Below are 16,298 nucleotides of genomic sequence, written 5' to 3'. Positions count from 1 at the left end.
TAAAGGCTCTCCCAGCAGACTTTCACCTTGACTGTGATCAGTCAGTTTTCAACCCTCCATCCAGAATGTATTATCAGAGGAGGAGCCAACAATTAGTGCTCCAACATCAGGATGAGACAAATGTTCTGGAATTTACAAGTACAGTCAGTCTCCTACTTAATAGCAGATTTTAATATAGCCTCCTGAGGCGGAGATGTTCAGGAAGCATAAGTTGCTTTCAGTGACTGAAATTTCCATGCCAGTAGATAGTCCAGAAGTTACTTAATAAGAGTGATAATTAGTAATGATAAAGTAGTGAGATGTTAGAGGATTGTAGGGATGGGCTTCACAAGGACGACTTGGGCACTTCAATGTCTAACATTTAGGTACCTTGGCACCTAGTGGAATTTGCAATCCTGGGTTAGGTGACCAGACTCCTTGCACAATGCCTGGGGAGTTAGGCACCTAAGAATGGGATCCACAAAAGCCAACACATTGAGCAGGGAGATACCTAAGCTAGCCAATAGGAAATGCGGTGTGGTGGGGCCACTCAAAAGGAATTAGAGGCCAGATTCACAAAGGTGATTCGGTACCTAACTTCCTTTGAAATCAGTGTAAGTTAGGAGCCCGTGGAGCTGGGCCTAGGTACGGAAGTATGGGCTGGGAGGAGGCACCTCCCTCCACTTGGAATTCAGATCCAGGAACCCTCTCCTGGAGTTAGATGCTTAGGTCAGGTCAGCCATTTGTCAAGAAAAGCTGAGGAGCAGGAGTCTCCCTCCCCATCAAAAACCACCTTTAGCACAGTGGCTGGGCCAGAGAGGAGAACTCCCCCCAGCCCTCTCCCTGCTGGCAGCAGTGAGCTCCGGGGGAGCCTTCCCCAGCACGACACTCACCCAAGCTGGTGCTCAGCAGGTCCAGCCAAGTGAGGTCCAGCCAGGCCCGCCCCCCTCAGAGTCACCTGCTGCAGGCAGGGGGGGGCTGCCATGCACCTCCTCCCCCAACAGGCACAGCAGCTTCCTCAGCCTGCCCCCAGCACACTCCCTTGTTCCTGGCAGTGGCCAGTGAGGGAGCGCAGCGTGGAGCTGCAGGGGGCAGCCATCCGCTTCCCAGGGCAGGCAGGGATGCTCGGGGTGTGGGGAGGGTGAGCAGTAACAGCAGGTGGGGCTGGGGGACACGTGCGGGGGTGACAGGTGAGGCTGGGGGAGAGACCCTGCCCCAAACATTGGTGGAGCCGGGCCCCCAGGGCCCTGAATTTGCTGGAGGCCAGGAACCACAGGCCCATACAACTCGCCACCCCTGCAGGCTAAGGTACGTGGAGCTCAGCATATATACCAACCTATCATTTATTATGAATGTTTCAGATCAGCACATTGTGGCCCAGATCCCCAAAGGTATTTAGGCTCCTAACTTCCATTGAAATAAGAGCACTTTGTGTGTTCAAATTAACAAAATTTCCCCTCCCCCCCCCCCAGGTTTTTAAGTCTTTGAATGCATAGCTTCAGTCTTACTAATACAAGGCTTTTACACAGACCTTCTTTATGTGCAAGAGAGCAGGAACCTCACTTAGGCCCTTTAGTAAAGCCTAAGCTGGATTTAGATGTCAAAGTACACACCTTGCCCAGCCTTTCCCCCCACTAGTTGATCTGGTAGATTTACATTCTGCTCTCTACACAGGATTCATCCACAGGTTGGATGATTTACACCCCATGGTGTGGGTTTCTTGCCAAGCAGGAGTGGGGCTGCTGGTGTAGAAGAGCTAGGAAGATGATGGACAGATGTCCCCACAGTGGCCTGAGTACAATCAGAATGAAATGTCTGTGTGTGTATAGAAGGATGTAACAGCAGAGGACAGGCATCGTGAGAGTTGCAGGAAAGGAGAAATGAGCCAAGATTGCTCATTGTCTAAAGCTGAATGTTTGCCAAGAGCAGCATGGGAAAAGGAGGTGGGAATAGAATTGCAAAGGAAGCTTGGAGACTTACCAGAATCAAGGTGTGCAATCTCTCTGGAATGGTAACTGCTAGCCAAATTCAGGCTACAGGTGAGATAGCTGCTGCTGGAATGAGGGCTGAGTAGCTGTGGAATGTGGCCTCGCAGGGAGGGGCTAGCATGTTACAGGTGGAAAGATGTGACACCACTTCACTCCCTGTAACAAAAATGTGCCTCTAGCCATTAAGTATGTTTTAGGCTTTTAAAAATGATAACTTAAAAGGGAAAGTCAATACCATTAATTTTGAAACAAGCTGAAATGCCCCTGAAACTTAAGTGGCATCATTCTTTAATGCTATCTGTGAGTGAACCTCCTACAAGGCACCTGGGGTTTGGGAAACAGATGGGTAATCTTTCTCAGGTGATATACAAACACTTTCAGAAATTAATCACTGATCTCATTCTGTGTATTTTTTTCAGGGAGGGTAATCCAGGGAAACTGGTCTAGAGAGTGAGAGTTCTCCTTCCTGTACCTGGTTTCACTTGGGATATTTTTCCCCGTTAAATTTTAGGATGTGTGTGTGTGTCTTGCTATTTTAGAAAGATTGGATGGGCTTTTCCCATGAGAATTCTATCAGACAATGAGCTGGCTTTGGTACAAAGCTAAAATTAAAAAAGCTTGTAGTGGCATTTTAGGACTATTCATGGAAGCTCTGTAGATTAATATCTGAATTTAACAGGCCCTCCTTCCTGCACGTACAGCACTGCATCACTGTAGTGATGCTTAATGGGAACTTAATGGCTAATTCTATTTTCCATAAATTCTCAAATTATTGTACTCATGTTGTAACTGTTTCCACACTAAAATATTCCTTGCAAGATAGCGAGGTGTGTTTGCAAAGTATAATATGGAGAGCCAGCTACAGCGCCTGTAGCCTGCAAGCTGCATAGGCTAAATTAAATGCAGAGGCCCAGATTTCAAAGGTGTGTAAGCATTGCTCCACTCACACTGCAAGACCTAAGTTACTTAGGGCTGGTCTATATTGCATAGCGTATGTGCAAGGTGCCTCAGGTGGCACATGAACAGGATTCATCACCAAATTTTGTTTACTTGGATCATTAGCTTCCCCGGCCTGGAACTGGTACTGATCCACGCCCTGCTGGTCCACACTGGACATAGGCATAGCCACATCGCTGTGCGGGTGTGAAAAATCCACACCCCTGAGACACATCACTATGCCAATCTAATGCCCAGTGGAAGCAGTGCCAGGTAGACAGAAAAACTCTTCCATCGCCCTCACTACTGCCTCTAGGGGAGGTGAATTAACTACAGCGGCAGCAGGATTCCTCCAATCACTGTAGAGTGTCTACGCTGAAGCACTGCAGCTGTACTGCTGTAGCATTTCTAGTATAGACATACCCTAAACAGCTTTGAAAACTTGGGCCTGAACGAGTACTCTGACAGTGGAGTTCCACTAGTGTGAATGCAGAGTAATAGAACCAAATCTGACCATCTGTCTTTCTGATCTCATGCCACACTATCAAATAACATTCGTGGCAAGCAAGTTCCAGAAGGCAGTAGTGAAGGTGCAAAACAAACAAACCCCACCATCCCCAAACTGTTGAAAGATGTGTTTTCATGTTGGAACGTGAAGTTTCTTTCTGGCTCCACTGCAATAAACAGAATCCCCAACCTACAGCCAAGAACTACAAGGAGTGAAGCTGAAACTATGATTGATCTGTTGAGCAGAGGGAAAGACTGAAGAGCAGCAACAGGTGGGGACAAGGCAGAAGAGAGGTTTAACTTCTTCCCCTGTAGATTGTACTGAATCAGGGAGACAGCCATGATACCTAGTCATTTTTTATGTCAATTTCTATTTAATAGACTAGAGATAAATAGGAAAAGCAGGACATGTTTTACTTAGCCCCACTTTTCCCACATCACATTTGTTCAATGAATACTAGTGTATATAGAACATATTTTTGCTGGTATAAAACTTGTCATTTATTTGCCAAGACCAAAGCAGTTAAGATACGTTAATGGAGGAGTTTCATATAGCACAAAAGGACACACATTTTTATAGCTTCAGATTTTTGCCTTTCAGCTGCCTTATTTCACTAGGCAAATCTTGAAGAGACAAAGTATTTTTAAAATCATTTAAAAAATGAAACCTTAAATTCTATTCCTTAACAAAGGAGTGTATATTAATGAAATCACTCTTAGCTATCCCTCTGTGTAAATTACAATAGACTAATAGCGTATCAACTTATAAAATTAGACAAGTTTGAAACTTGATTTTTCCATTACACCAAATAAGTGATGTTAGGGAGAGGGGAAAAAAATACAAAATGGTCAGCCTTGAAAATGCTGGTATCAGTCAACCATGAACAGACTAAGAATTATCTTGTTTAACAGAAATGCAGTGTACATAGATGTGCTTTTAGGGTCTGTCTCCACTGCACCTGAGAGCATGCCTCCCAGCCCGGGCAGCCCTCCTGCCCTAGTTCTACTAGCACACAAACTAGCCACATGGATGTTATGTATTCAGATGGCTAGCCGGGGCTGCCACCCATACTGCAACATCCACACTGCAACTTCTATGCTAACTCAAGAACAGCTAGTGGGTCTGTCTACACTAGCTGGGAGGCACTCTCCCAGGTGCAATGTAGACATATCCTTAGCATTATTCATAGTCACATTCAAGCTTGTGGTATCTTACTGATTGCATTTTATATCTGTGGTAAGCAGAAACCATTCTTTCTATAAAAGCCATCAACTGGCAGTGAACTCAGACAAGCCTATACTAAAAACTTTGTCCAGATATTAATTGTTCAAATTACGTTATGCTGTCATTGCCTCATCTCTAATACAGAGAGCCAACTGCAGTTATCCGTTCCCACTGATGCTCTGATATGTGACCAACACAATAAAAAGGTGAAAAACATTACGTCTGACATGGATATTAGTGCTACTAAAATAAATTTAACCTAATCTCAAAGTGCAAATTTACAAATACCCACACTTGTAAGTTTTAATCAGAGAAGAGAACATGAAATGCTTAAGACAAAGGCAGGTAAGATTTCCTTCTGAATGAGTCTTCACACTGTTCAATACTGGTAAATAAAAATTACTTAACTTGAAATGTTCCTAGATAATGTTCAACTTGGATAGAGTGCACATAATTTTGGATGAAATGGTGTTAAATGGCTGCATCGTGGAAACCAACAAGAATAGAATTCTTGCACCTCTATTTGTTCTTGACAAAATGGCAGAAAGCTAAAAAGAAACAAGCCTACTGAGGAATGTATTTTACAAAGCATTCTGAAAACCCCAAAACATCCCTACAGCTATTTTCTGAGACTTCCTAAGGTGAAATCTTGCAGTATTTTCAACTGGCTGGAACATATTGAAGCAAAGAAATCTAATGCATATTCCCTCTTCCTTTCTCCTCCAATTCTAGAAAAAAATATGCCATGCCAACGTAAAGGTAAAAATTGGGAGGGGGAGGATCTAACAGGAACTTTTTCAAAGAGGCAAATATCAGTTGACACAGCACTTGTCTTTCTAAAAAGTAACCATTTTGTTTTAGTATTTGTAATTCTGTTAGGGGAAAAATATTCATGAAGCCTTGTATGTCTGTGTCTATGCATTATATTACAAGTGCTACAGCAGCACAGCTGTAGCTACGCTGTTGTACTGTAGATGTTTACTACAGCAAAAGAAAGGGTTTTTCAGCTGCAGTAGTAAATCCACCTACTTGAGAGGCAGGTCCTAGTTGTGTCTACAGTGGAGTTTAGACTTAACTATATTGCACAGGGTATGATATTTTTCACAGCCCTGAGTGATGTAGCTAGGTCAACTTAAATTTTAGGTATGGACCAGGCCTCACCTCATTCATTCCAAAAAAAAAAAAAAAAGGGGGGGGGGCTATAGGGATGGAGAAGATGAGTTAGAAAATATTAGTATAATTCCAAGTTGTTTCCATAAGCATGTATCTTAAGCTCTTTAACTTCTGTACCGATATGACCAATCTTCTGCTAGGTCCAGTCTTCACAAGGACAGGTTTATCTTGTATGATTTTGTATAGAACAGAGCATCAAGTTTGTGTTCACTCAAATACTATAGTGATGGCTGTAATAAAGGTTACTGAATACTACAGAAGTTGTAACTAAACGATTTGGACACTTAATTCTGTTAATAAAAGAATCAGAATGTTCTTTATCATACTCAAAAGGAAGTTGCTACTTTAGTAGTTTAATACTGGTAAATAAAAATTACTTAACTTGAAATGTTCCTAGATAATGTTCAACTTGGATAGAGTGCACATAATTTTGGATGAAATGGTGTTAAATGGCTGCATCGTGGAAACCAACAAGAATAGAATTCTTGCACCTCTATTTGTTCTTGACAAAATGGCAGAAAGCTAAAAAGAAACAAGCCTACTGAGGAATGTATTTTACAAAGCATTCTGAAAACCCCAAAACATCCCTACAGCTATTTTCTGAGACTTCCTAAGGTGAAATCTTGCAGTATTTTCAACTGGCTGGAACATATTGAAGCAAAGAAATCTAATGCATATTCCCTCTTCCTTTCTCCTCCAATTCTAGAAAAAAATATGCCATGCCAACGTAAAGGTAAAAATTGGGAGGGGGAGGATCTAACAGGAACTTTTTCAAAGAGGCAAATATCAGTTGACACAGCACTTGTCTTTCTAAAAAGTAACCATTTTGTTTTAGTATTTGTAATTCTGTTAGGGGAAAAATATTCATGAAGCCTTGTATGTCTGTGTCTATTATATTACAAGTGCTACAGCAGCACAGCTGTAGCTACGCTGTTGTACTGTAGATGTTTACTACAGCAAAAGAAAGGGTTTTTCAGCTGCAGTAGTAAATCCACCTACTTGAGAGGCAGGTCCTAGTTGTGTCTACAGTGGAGTTTAGACTTAACTATATTGCACAGGGTATGATATTTTTCACAGCCCTGAGTGATGTAGCTAGGTCAACTTAAATTTTAGGTATGGACCTGGCCTCACCTCATTCATTCCAAAAAAAAAAAAAAAAGGGGGGGGGGCTATAGGGATGGAGAAGATGAGTTAGAAAATATTAGTATAATTCCAAGTTGTTTCCATAAGCATGTATCTTAAGCTCTTTAACTTCTGTACCGATATGACCAATCTTCTGCTAGGTCCAGTCTTCACAAGGACAGGTTTATCTTGTATGATTTTGTATAGAACAGAGCATCAAGTTTGTGTTCACTCAAATACTATAGTGATGGCTGTAATAAAGGTTACTGAATACTACAGAAGTTGTAACTAAACGATTTGGACACTTAATTCTGTTAATAAAAGAATCAGAATGATAAATCAAAGGTTAATTGTTCTTTATCATACTCAAAAGGAAGTTGCTACTTTAGTAGTTTAATTTTCTTAGTGTAATGTTTTAGTATTTTGCTTATAAACTTGAAAATAAAGGTTCTCCTTTTCACTATGGTATTTTTTCCACTTACCCATCAGTTCCTTGTTTGCAATATCAGTATTCTTTCACAACTGCCGGCTGGGGGAGCCCACAAAGTTGTTAATAATGGGATCACAATCACCACAGCTTTTCACCCCCCAACCCTCAGCATACCATTAGATGTTTTTCACAGTATATTCACTGCTTGTCCAAGTCTTGAGTAAAATCTACAGAAGAGGTACCTCAGATTTGTAAGTTTCCTAATACCAACCAAATGTACCCAAACTAATCTAAACATCTTTAGGAGCAGTAGAAGAGAACTCAATGACTGGTCTTTAAGTGAAATACTGTGACATGGACAACTGTCTGTCATCTTTCACAAAAGTCGCTAAAGAACTGTCAATTGGTAATTATTTTCATTTTCTAATCACCTGCTACTATAAACTAGGTTCAGACTGGTACTGAGAGGTGAAAACCTCCATATTTAAAACTATCGATCTTCATTCCCTTTTAGACTATCATATTTAAGATAGGTCCCATTGGTTCTTACACCAGACATCCATTTGGTTATGGTAAAAGTACAATCAGCTGCATAGAATTTTCATTCTATCACCCTTCCCCTGTCAAGCAGTCTGACCCTTACTCCTTACTTACTCCTGTCTCCAATGCCACTGATTTTTGCCCTGGACTTGGTGAAAGGAGCTTCCAGGAGGCCTGCTGAACTGCCTCAATACGCCAGTGGGGCCTGCTCAACCATCTTGGCATGGAACTTGCCCACACGCCGACTGGGAGCTGGGTTCCTGTGGTCTGCTGTCTGTCTGCCATTTCTGAGAGGAAAGGCGGGGGAAGGAGAGGGGTTGTTCTTCAAACCTTCCTTAAAAAAACTGGAATACTTGTGGCACCTTAGGGCAGGTCTACACTAAGGGCGGGGGTCGAACTAGGGTACGCAAGTTCAGCTACGTGAATAGCGTAGCTGAATTCGAAGTACCCTAGTTTGAAGTACTCACCCGTCCAGACGCCGCGGGATCGAAGTCCGTGGCTCCAAGGTCGACTCCGCCACCGCCGTTTGCAGTGGTGGAGTACCGGAGTCGACCGAAGCGCGCGGGGAGTTCGAACTATCGCGTCTAGATTAGATGCGATAGTTCGAACTCCGAGAAGTCGAACTCACCGCGTCGACCCGCAGGTAAGTGTAGACTAGCCCTTAGAGACTAACAAATTTATTTGAGCATAAGCTTTCGTGGGCTACAGCCCACTTCTTCGGATGCATCCGATGAAGTGGGCTGTAGCCCACGAAAGCTTATGCTCAAATAAATTTGTTAGTCTCTAAGGTGCCACAAGTACTCCTGTTCTTTTTGCGGATACAGACTAACACGGCTGCTACTCTGAAACCTTAAAAAAATTGTCTTTCTGGACCTGACTACAGACCTGGAATTAATTTGCAAACTGGACACCATCACATTAGGCCTGAATAAAGACTGGGAGTGGTTGGGTCATTACAAAACCTAAACCTAATTTCCCCAATACTAATTTCCCCCTACTGTTACTCACACCTTCTGAAATGGGCCACTCTCATTACCACTTCAAAAGTTATTTTTCCTCCCTTGGTAGCCTGCTGTTAAATGAATGTCTCATTAGAGTGACCTCACACTTGGTAATACATTTGTTAGTCTCTATGGTGCCACAAGGACTTCTCCTTAGTTTTGAGGAAGAAGCCCTCTAAACCAAAGAGGAAACAGTTAAAAAAAACAACCCCTCTTAAAAATCCTGTGAAAGCTCTTCCAAAAGGGAGCCCTAGTGTCTGCATGTGTGCTGGTTGGAAGCCTAGAATTCTGGGGAGTTCTTTTTGAGAGGCAGTCCCAAGCCCAGGCTCAGAGCACAGATCTGGTCTGTCTGCAGTTGACCTGGAGATGGGAAACACCCCATGCTGAAGACTGCTACATGGAGGGGACTGAGAAATACGCATTTTTCTTATAAGCTTTTGATTGTTTCAAGACACTTCTGGTAAAAGTGTAGTAACATCTTATTTACTTCATCTTTATAAGCAGTCACTGACCACCACAAAAAATTACAATACATGGTTCTATCAAGACAGCCATTGCTCCCTCAAAAAGCTTTAATCAAATGTTGTGGGGTACAGTCATTCACTGTGATGCAATATGCAAACTTAGAATCATTCATATCATGTCTGAAAAATACCAAAGACACTCTGCAGTACTACAGCTATCTGCCAAGCTAGTTCTCAGAAAGCTACACTGCAAAACTCTGAACGCCCTGGCTTAGCCAACAGACAAGCTAATGAACAGGTCACTTATTTGCTCTTATGCCCCAATTTCTATTTTTCTTAAACTTAGAAAAATAAACCAAATTTCTTCAAAAGTAAAGCTTTCAGAACACTTACATTTGACCAAATCAAAATAAAGGTATCTAGTCTATGTACTCATATTTGAGGAGTATGAGAGAAATAGAGACAATTTTGTAAGCTGCAAACATTTTAATGATTATTGTTGAGCATACACATTGGAAATTTTTTTAAATTTCAAACTGCAACAAGTTAAATAAATGTTTATAATATACAAGGAAAGTACAACCAAAAGTAAAACTTGCTTTAAGTGTGCCTTGCACCAGAAACCAGTGTTTTGTTTTTCTTAATAGCTTTATTGTTGAGCTGCACAAACACACTTAAGGATTTGATCTTTATAGCAGGGTATTTAAGAAATCAAAATATATTCCCAGTTGAAAGGAAAAAAAAATTGTGCATGATTATATGCAAAAAACAAACAAGCCCCCCCCACCCCCCCAAAAGAAAAAGAAAAAACACTAGAATATTCCAATAGTGCAGGCACCATTAAAAAAGAAAGAAAGAAAAAGCTTGTGATGCCCATTAACTCTAAGATTTAAGGAAGCAAGTTTTTGACCAGTTAGTTTAAAGCCAGCAACACAGGGATCAGTGATGGCAACTGTAGTGTACAAGGTATTAAATGACAAACTTTACACAAATACACTTAGAAATTTATATCCGTGAACACTGAAAATCTGAAGATCTGCTCTTTGGAACAGTCAAAGAGAACCACCTTAATTTCCAGTCGTGCAAGCCCTTGAAGCATCACACAGTGTTCTGTGCCATTTACTTGCTGGCTGTGTAGTTACAGGGATTTGTTTTGTCATTAGCAGCTAACAAACTTTTTCCACGTGTTCCTAAAGCCTCACAGGTGGAAAAAAGGTAAGTCTCATCAGAGCACAGCGTGGAGATCATATTTTCTGCACACAAACACAAGAGGCTTCACTAATATCATAAACAGTTTCTCATGTCCCATGTTGCACAGAGCAATTCAATTGAGATGAAAGCCTTTTTCCATAGTAGCAGCTAGCAGACGCTCCCTCATAATCTCCTCAGAGGAATATTCAGGCAATTTAAGGTAATGCACACAGGTATTCACAGATGGATAACTTGCATCTGTAGCATCAACCTGAGAATAGGGAAGGATGAATATTATTTATGTATTGCTATAGTTTATTGTATTATACATATATGATAAAAATACACAGGTCCTTTCTCCTCTGTTGAATTTACAATCTACTTCATCCTAGAGTTGGCTGGGAATTTTTTCAGATTTCTGTTGTTCTTTTTGGCAAATTCAATTGTGGCAATTTGGAAACTTTTTGCAGAAATGTATCAGTTTCAGCGTAACTCTCTTCAGAAAAAGCAGCAAAGAGTCCTGTGGCACCTTATAGACTAACAGACGTTTTGGAGCATGAGCTTTTGTGGGTGAATACCCACTTCATCTGTTAGTCTATAAGGTGCCACAGGACTCTTCGCTGCTTTTACAGATCCAGACTAACACGGCTACCCCTCTGATACTTCTCTTCAGAAAGGTTTCCCTGGTCCAGAAATGTGTAGTCAAACCCAGAGAGAGAGAGGAACCCACCCCAGAATACCAAATAGCCCAGTGATTAGAGTACACATCTGTGATGTGGGAAATCCAGGTTCAAGTTCCTACTTTAAATCCGGCAAGAGCAACGACTTGAACCTGAGTGTCCCACATATCGGGTGATTTCCTCACCCACTGGGCTACTGGATATTCTGGGATGGTGCGCATGCTCAGTCGCTCTCTCAATTCTGATGAAAAATTTCAAAAGGTTTCAGTTTTTCCCCAATGTAAAGAGGGAAAAATTTTGAAATCTCTGAAAATTTTCACAAGACAGGAAAACTGCTTCCCACCCAGCTCTACTTCCTACATAAAACAGTGAGATGCCAGAGGGTGGGTGTATCAACCAGAAAAAGGCCAGGAGAGATTGAAGTGTACTTAGTTTACATACACCTTTCCTGAGTTCCTTTTTATGAGAATATATATGAGAGTACAAAGCCACAGAAGAGCTGGAGTGGAGTTTGGCACTGAAAGGCTAACAGAAAATAGTGAGTGTTGATGAGGAAATATAAGATTAACATTTATTTATGTGGCAGATGTAGATTTTTTGTAAGCAAACAGCTTAAGTTAAGAGATACCCTGAAGAGCCTATACCTTGCGCACAACAGTGAGCCTGGGGTGTAGGTTAGCCAGTCCTCCTGGTGGGAGTGTTGAACAGCCAGTAGTGAACTGGAGAAATGCTTTTCTTTCATCCGAAGACATACCACACAAAACTCTCACAAATCGAAGGAATCCAGGACTAAAAAAAAAAATTAAAAATATATGAACATCAACAAAATGTTTGTGATGAAGGAAAGAGAATTTTGTAACTTGAGACATTAAAAACAATGTCTTTAGACAAACTTAAAGGGCAACTGTTTGTTTAAAATATTCTTGCCAGTTCATTACAGGCGAGTCTCATCTTACACGAGGGTTCCGTTCCGCGGTGAGTGCGTAAAGCAAAAACCGCGTATAGTCAAAATTACATTGAGCTGAATGGCAGGCGGAATCACCCGCACTACAGGTACAGTATTAAAATGGTTATTTTTCTCCCTTTTTTTTTTGCCAACCGCGTAAAGCTGAAATCGCGCATGTTAAATGCATGTAAGATGCAACAGACCTGTACTGAATTAAGAAGAAAGCATTTATAAGAAAGAAAAAGATGAAAATGGTATTTTAAAAAATTTCTTTGCCAGATGTTACATGGCAAAACCTACAGGGGGACATACCAATTCCCCATGTTACTACTGGAGATGGAATTAACAGATCTCCATTTATTCCTAGTGTGTGAACTGGTAGTTAGGTAGAGTTCCAAGCCTGCTCTTAACAGAATCCACACATACTGTGCCTCGTCTCAGTTACACGAAGGGCCCTTTAAAATCATTTCACGCCACAAGAGTGGTGCTAAGGGGAATTTGTGTAACTGAGAATTCAACCTTCGGTGTTCAAACATACCCACTTCCTGTGTTTTCACTTAATTGGTAACTCAAACAACTATTAAAACATAAGCCTCAGCCTAAAATTTCTCCTCCATGATTTCCCTACAGACAGAGTTAATGAACTGCATCCTGACAATGCATTAGCGGTGCATCAGCCAGCATATGCTAGCAAGGTCCTCATACTTGCTAACAGAATGGATACACAGAAGACCCCAGCTACACAGCATCTTCATTACTATAACACCAATACACCTAAGAAAAATTAATTTGTATCCTACTGCTGCAAAACCAGCTGTGGGAGCTCACAAAACTGTATGGGTTCTTTCTAGCAGCCTTCCTTAATAGAAATAAAAATTGATTCCAGGACAATCCCCAAATGAATTACAATTTAAACACCATGTAAGTAAAAATAAAACCAAATTAATGTTATCTCTATAAGTTTCTGTGGCAAGAAGTTAACATCGGGGTTCTATTAACCTAGTCCTTTGTTTGTCAATCTCATTTTTCTGTTTTTTCACCAGTACCACCACCCCCTCCTCAAACTCCTCATCCAGAATTAAGACTATCTATTGGAGAAATACAAAGATTACATCCACTGCCACGCATTTGTTCCACATGGTCTTCATGCTTATCAGCAGTCCCTCCAATTTAGAATCTTCACGTAAGGAATATATGGATGTTATCATTACATATATTTCTTAAGTAATGTTAAAAACAAGGTTAGACTAATAGGCACCTATCTCGTGTGTAGCCAAGTTTAGGTTCTGTGTAGTTGATGATATCCTCAGCTGCCCAAGATGGTGACTGATTTCCACAAAGAATCATCTGAACTTCCTCATAGCTGAAGGAACTCAGCTTCTCCATTGGGAAGACTCGATTGAAACCATCTTAATTTATAAAGATACAAGTAAAAAAATATAGTCACAAGAATGCATCCAAAATAATTTCAGCTTTTAAACATTTTAATCATTAAACTAGAATATTTTTAAACTATGGTTCTTTAGCTAAGTCAAACGAAGAAACAGGATTACTACACTTAAAGCAAATGTTAGTAATGGCAGGAGCTTTACTGGTCAACACTATAGTCAGCCTGTCTGCATCAACTGTTTGCTATGCTTTAACTCGCATTTTTATTTTTTTTAAAAACGAGTGTTTGGGTTAAATTGAGTAAATCATCTATTCTTTTAAACCAGTTAGTGCTTGGTTTAGAATTAGGATTTGTGTGTATATAACTATTTGCTAGCAATAGCATGCACCACAATACTAAATGTCAGTGAGTTTAAAATGTGTCAGTATTTCCATTTTCTACACATATTAATGTTAGTAGTGGTTAGGAACCATAATTATTTTTCTACCATATGCAGTTTGTTTTTAAAACCGTGGTTTTGTGTGACATTCTATATCACTACATTAAATCAGGAGATCCTGAGTGCCAATGTGTCCAGCTAAATGTGCACATAATCTGCTATGGTTGAGTTACCTCTAAATGCATCCATCTGTTTCTGTATGCCAGTCTGCATGCAGAAGTCAAACATTAACTCCACATACTCCTCTGCATTATCAATAGTTACCATCTATAAAGAAAATATACACGATATAAAAAAAAGAGTCAATGTTGCATTAAACATGATTGCTGAGATGGCATACTGTTAAAATCCCGTAAGGGGGTTTGTTTTCTAACCTCATCTTCACCATTTGGCTTGAGATCCACCGCTGTAAAACCATATACTCTGGATGACGGGCAGAACTGGAAATTCAGACTGCAAAATAAGGACAGGTTTTAATAGATTATTCAAATCAGTGACTGCTTTTGCAGCAAATATTAGATTTGTTATCTAAAAAAGGATAGCATCTCATCTTACTACCATGAAAACAGCTTGTGGATCATTTTATATAAGAATGTGAATGCTGACACCATATTAGAAAGCAATGCAATAGACTACATAATAAAAATAGATTGTTTTCCAATGGATTTGTGTATTTACACATATAGTCCACTTTGACAAGTGTCTAACGTTTCAAATAGTTAAACATAAAGTATCTTTATAATTACATTTAGAAACCATTTTTAGTAGGTCATCTTTTAGTTTAAAGTCATACCAACAGGAACAAACATTCTCAATATTTCCAGGGATAATATCAGCAGTAGCATGAAGCCACTGAAGTTACTAGACATTTAGGTCTTGATCCTGCAACAGGCTCAGCATGGATGGACCCCTTTGTACTCATGCAACATCTCTGAAGTCAATGGGAATATGTGACAGTGCAGTGTCATGCCTGTGGCAGGACTGGAACCTTAATGGACTGATAATACAGACGAATTCTACAGATCTCCAGACTCTTGTTTGTCACTGTTGTGGACTCTGCTTTCACACACACAGATGCCACACTAATTTGTAATCATAGAGAATCAGTGTAAACCCAATGGAGTCTGGGTTCCAAAAGAAAAAAAACAAACAAACAGCATATACTGGGTTTAAAGTTTTTAAACAACAACAAAACAACAACGGTATTACCAGTTAATGCCATGTAAAGGATGTTTCTAAAATACATCATAAATATGCTTGAGATGAAATAGAATATTTACTGTTTTATTTTTTAAGTAAAGGGCTTCACAAACTGTATCAGAACAAAGTTATGATTTCATCCAACAATGAAATGCAGACTACTCTGAGGGTCCACATGGCAAACAATGCATGGTGCCCAGCAATTACTTAATATGGGAATGAAAAAACATTTTCAAGCTGCCACTATGCAAGAATTTTAAGGATACAGAACGTAATTAACCAACCTGGGTTTTGCCAGAAAACTTGGGATAGCACCACTACTTTTAAATAAATATATCACTGTAGTCTTCAGAAATGAAACTGAAATTTTTATTTTATGAATGTACATATGGATATTAGTATTTCCACTAAGCCGAACTGTATGAATAAATGTATGTATAAATATAAAAATGAAATCTCTTACCCTAAATCCTCTATGCTAAGCGGAGGCCCGGAACCTGATGGGTTCTTCAGCATTAATTCCTGTAGTTTTGTGTTCTTTTCGTCTTCTGAAAGACCTTTGTTACTTAAAATTTGACGTCTTTTAACTGCAAGGTCTTTAATATCTTTTAAAAATCTGGCTCTATGTGGATTTACTAATTCAAAGTCCTCCCATGTTAAAATTCCGTTAAACCAAGCAGGGGGTTTAGGTTTCGGTGGATCAAGGATAAATTCTGACTTGGAGTCTTCTTCAAAACTTCCTACTGACAGTGAATCATGTCCCTCCTCTGTAGAAGCCTCCGACTGGCTTTCAGTGCAGTGCAAGTCTCTATCACCCCGTGACTCATAGATCAATTTACTCATATTACTTTTAATGTCACCCATACACATGAGTTTAAAGAAAGGTTTAGAAATAGGCAAATCCACCAGTCTGTTGTCCTGAATGCATTTAGCCAAGAAAATTCCAAGGAAATGAAAGAGTTTGGTTATTCTTTCAAGTTCATCACTATCCTGTGGGAATGGTGCTGTGAAAAGTCCACATGATCTCTGTACATAGTATCCAGGGGGTTTTAATCCACCTCCAATATCAACCTGGATTTAAGGAAAA

The 16,298-nt window shown here is 40.2% G+C and overlaps 2 protein-coding genes across 12 annotated transcripts in view; one reads left to right on the top strand and one right to left on the bottom strand.

Annotated features, from left to right (window-relative positions):
• Positions 1-6,113, top strand: part of AP4S1 (adaptor related protein complex 4 subunit sigma 1) — a 42,458-nt gene extending 36,345 nt beyond the window's left edge. For all 4 annotated transcript variants that reach the window (XM_039534096.1, XM_039534098.1, XM_039534097.1 and 1 more), the window contains exon 6: positions 5,059-6,113. In XM_039534096.1, the coding sequence (XP_039390030.1) occupies positions 5,059-5,187 (129 nt within the window). In that variant the 3' untranslated portion in view covers positions 5,188-6,113. The remainder of the gene's footprint in view (positions 1-5,058) is intronic.
• A 3,723-nt stretch (positions 6,114-9,836) lies between these two features.
• Positions 9,837-16,298, bottom strand: part of HECTD1 (HECT domain E3 ubiquitin protein ligase 1) — an 89,255-nt gene continuing 82,793 nt past the window's right edge. For all 8 annotated transcript variants that reach the window (XM_039534879.1, XM_039534878.1, XM_039534882.1 and 5 more), the window contains 6 exons: positions 15,675-16,282; positions 14,386-14,464; positions 14,185-14,278; positions 13,441-13,591; positions 11,881-12,025; positions 9,837-10,827 (listed from right to left, as the gene is read on the bottom strand). In XM_039534879.1, the coding sequence (XP_039390813.1) occupies positions 10,690-10,827; positions 11,881-12,025; positions 13,441-13,591; positions 14,185-14,278; positions 14,386-14,464; positions 15,675-16,282 (1,215 nt within the window). In that variant the 3' untranslated portion in view covers positions 9,837-10,689. The remainder of the gene's footprint in view (positions 10,828-11,880; positions 12,026-13,440; positions 13,592-14,184; positions 14,279-14,385; positions 14,465-15,674; positions 16,283-16,298) is intronic.

The sequence above is a fragment of the Mauremys reevesii genome, linkage group 4, assembly GCF_016161935.1.
Source record: "Mauremys reevesii isolate NIE-2019 linkage group 4, ASM1616193v1, whole genome shotgun sequence".
Classification (NCBI taxonomy): Eukaryota; Metazoa; Chordata; order Testudines; family Geoemydidae; genus Mauremys; species Mauremys reevesii.
Note: the sequence above shows the minus strand (reverse complement) of the source record. Positions and strands in the feature narration are given on the sequence as shown.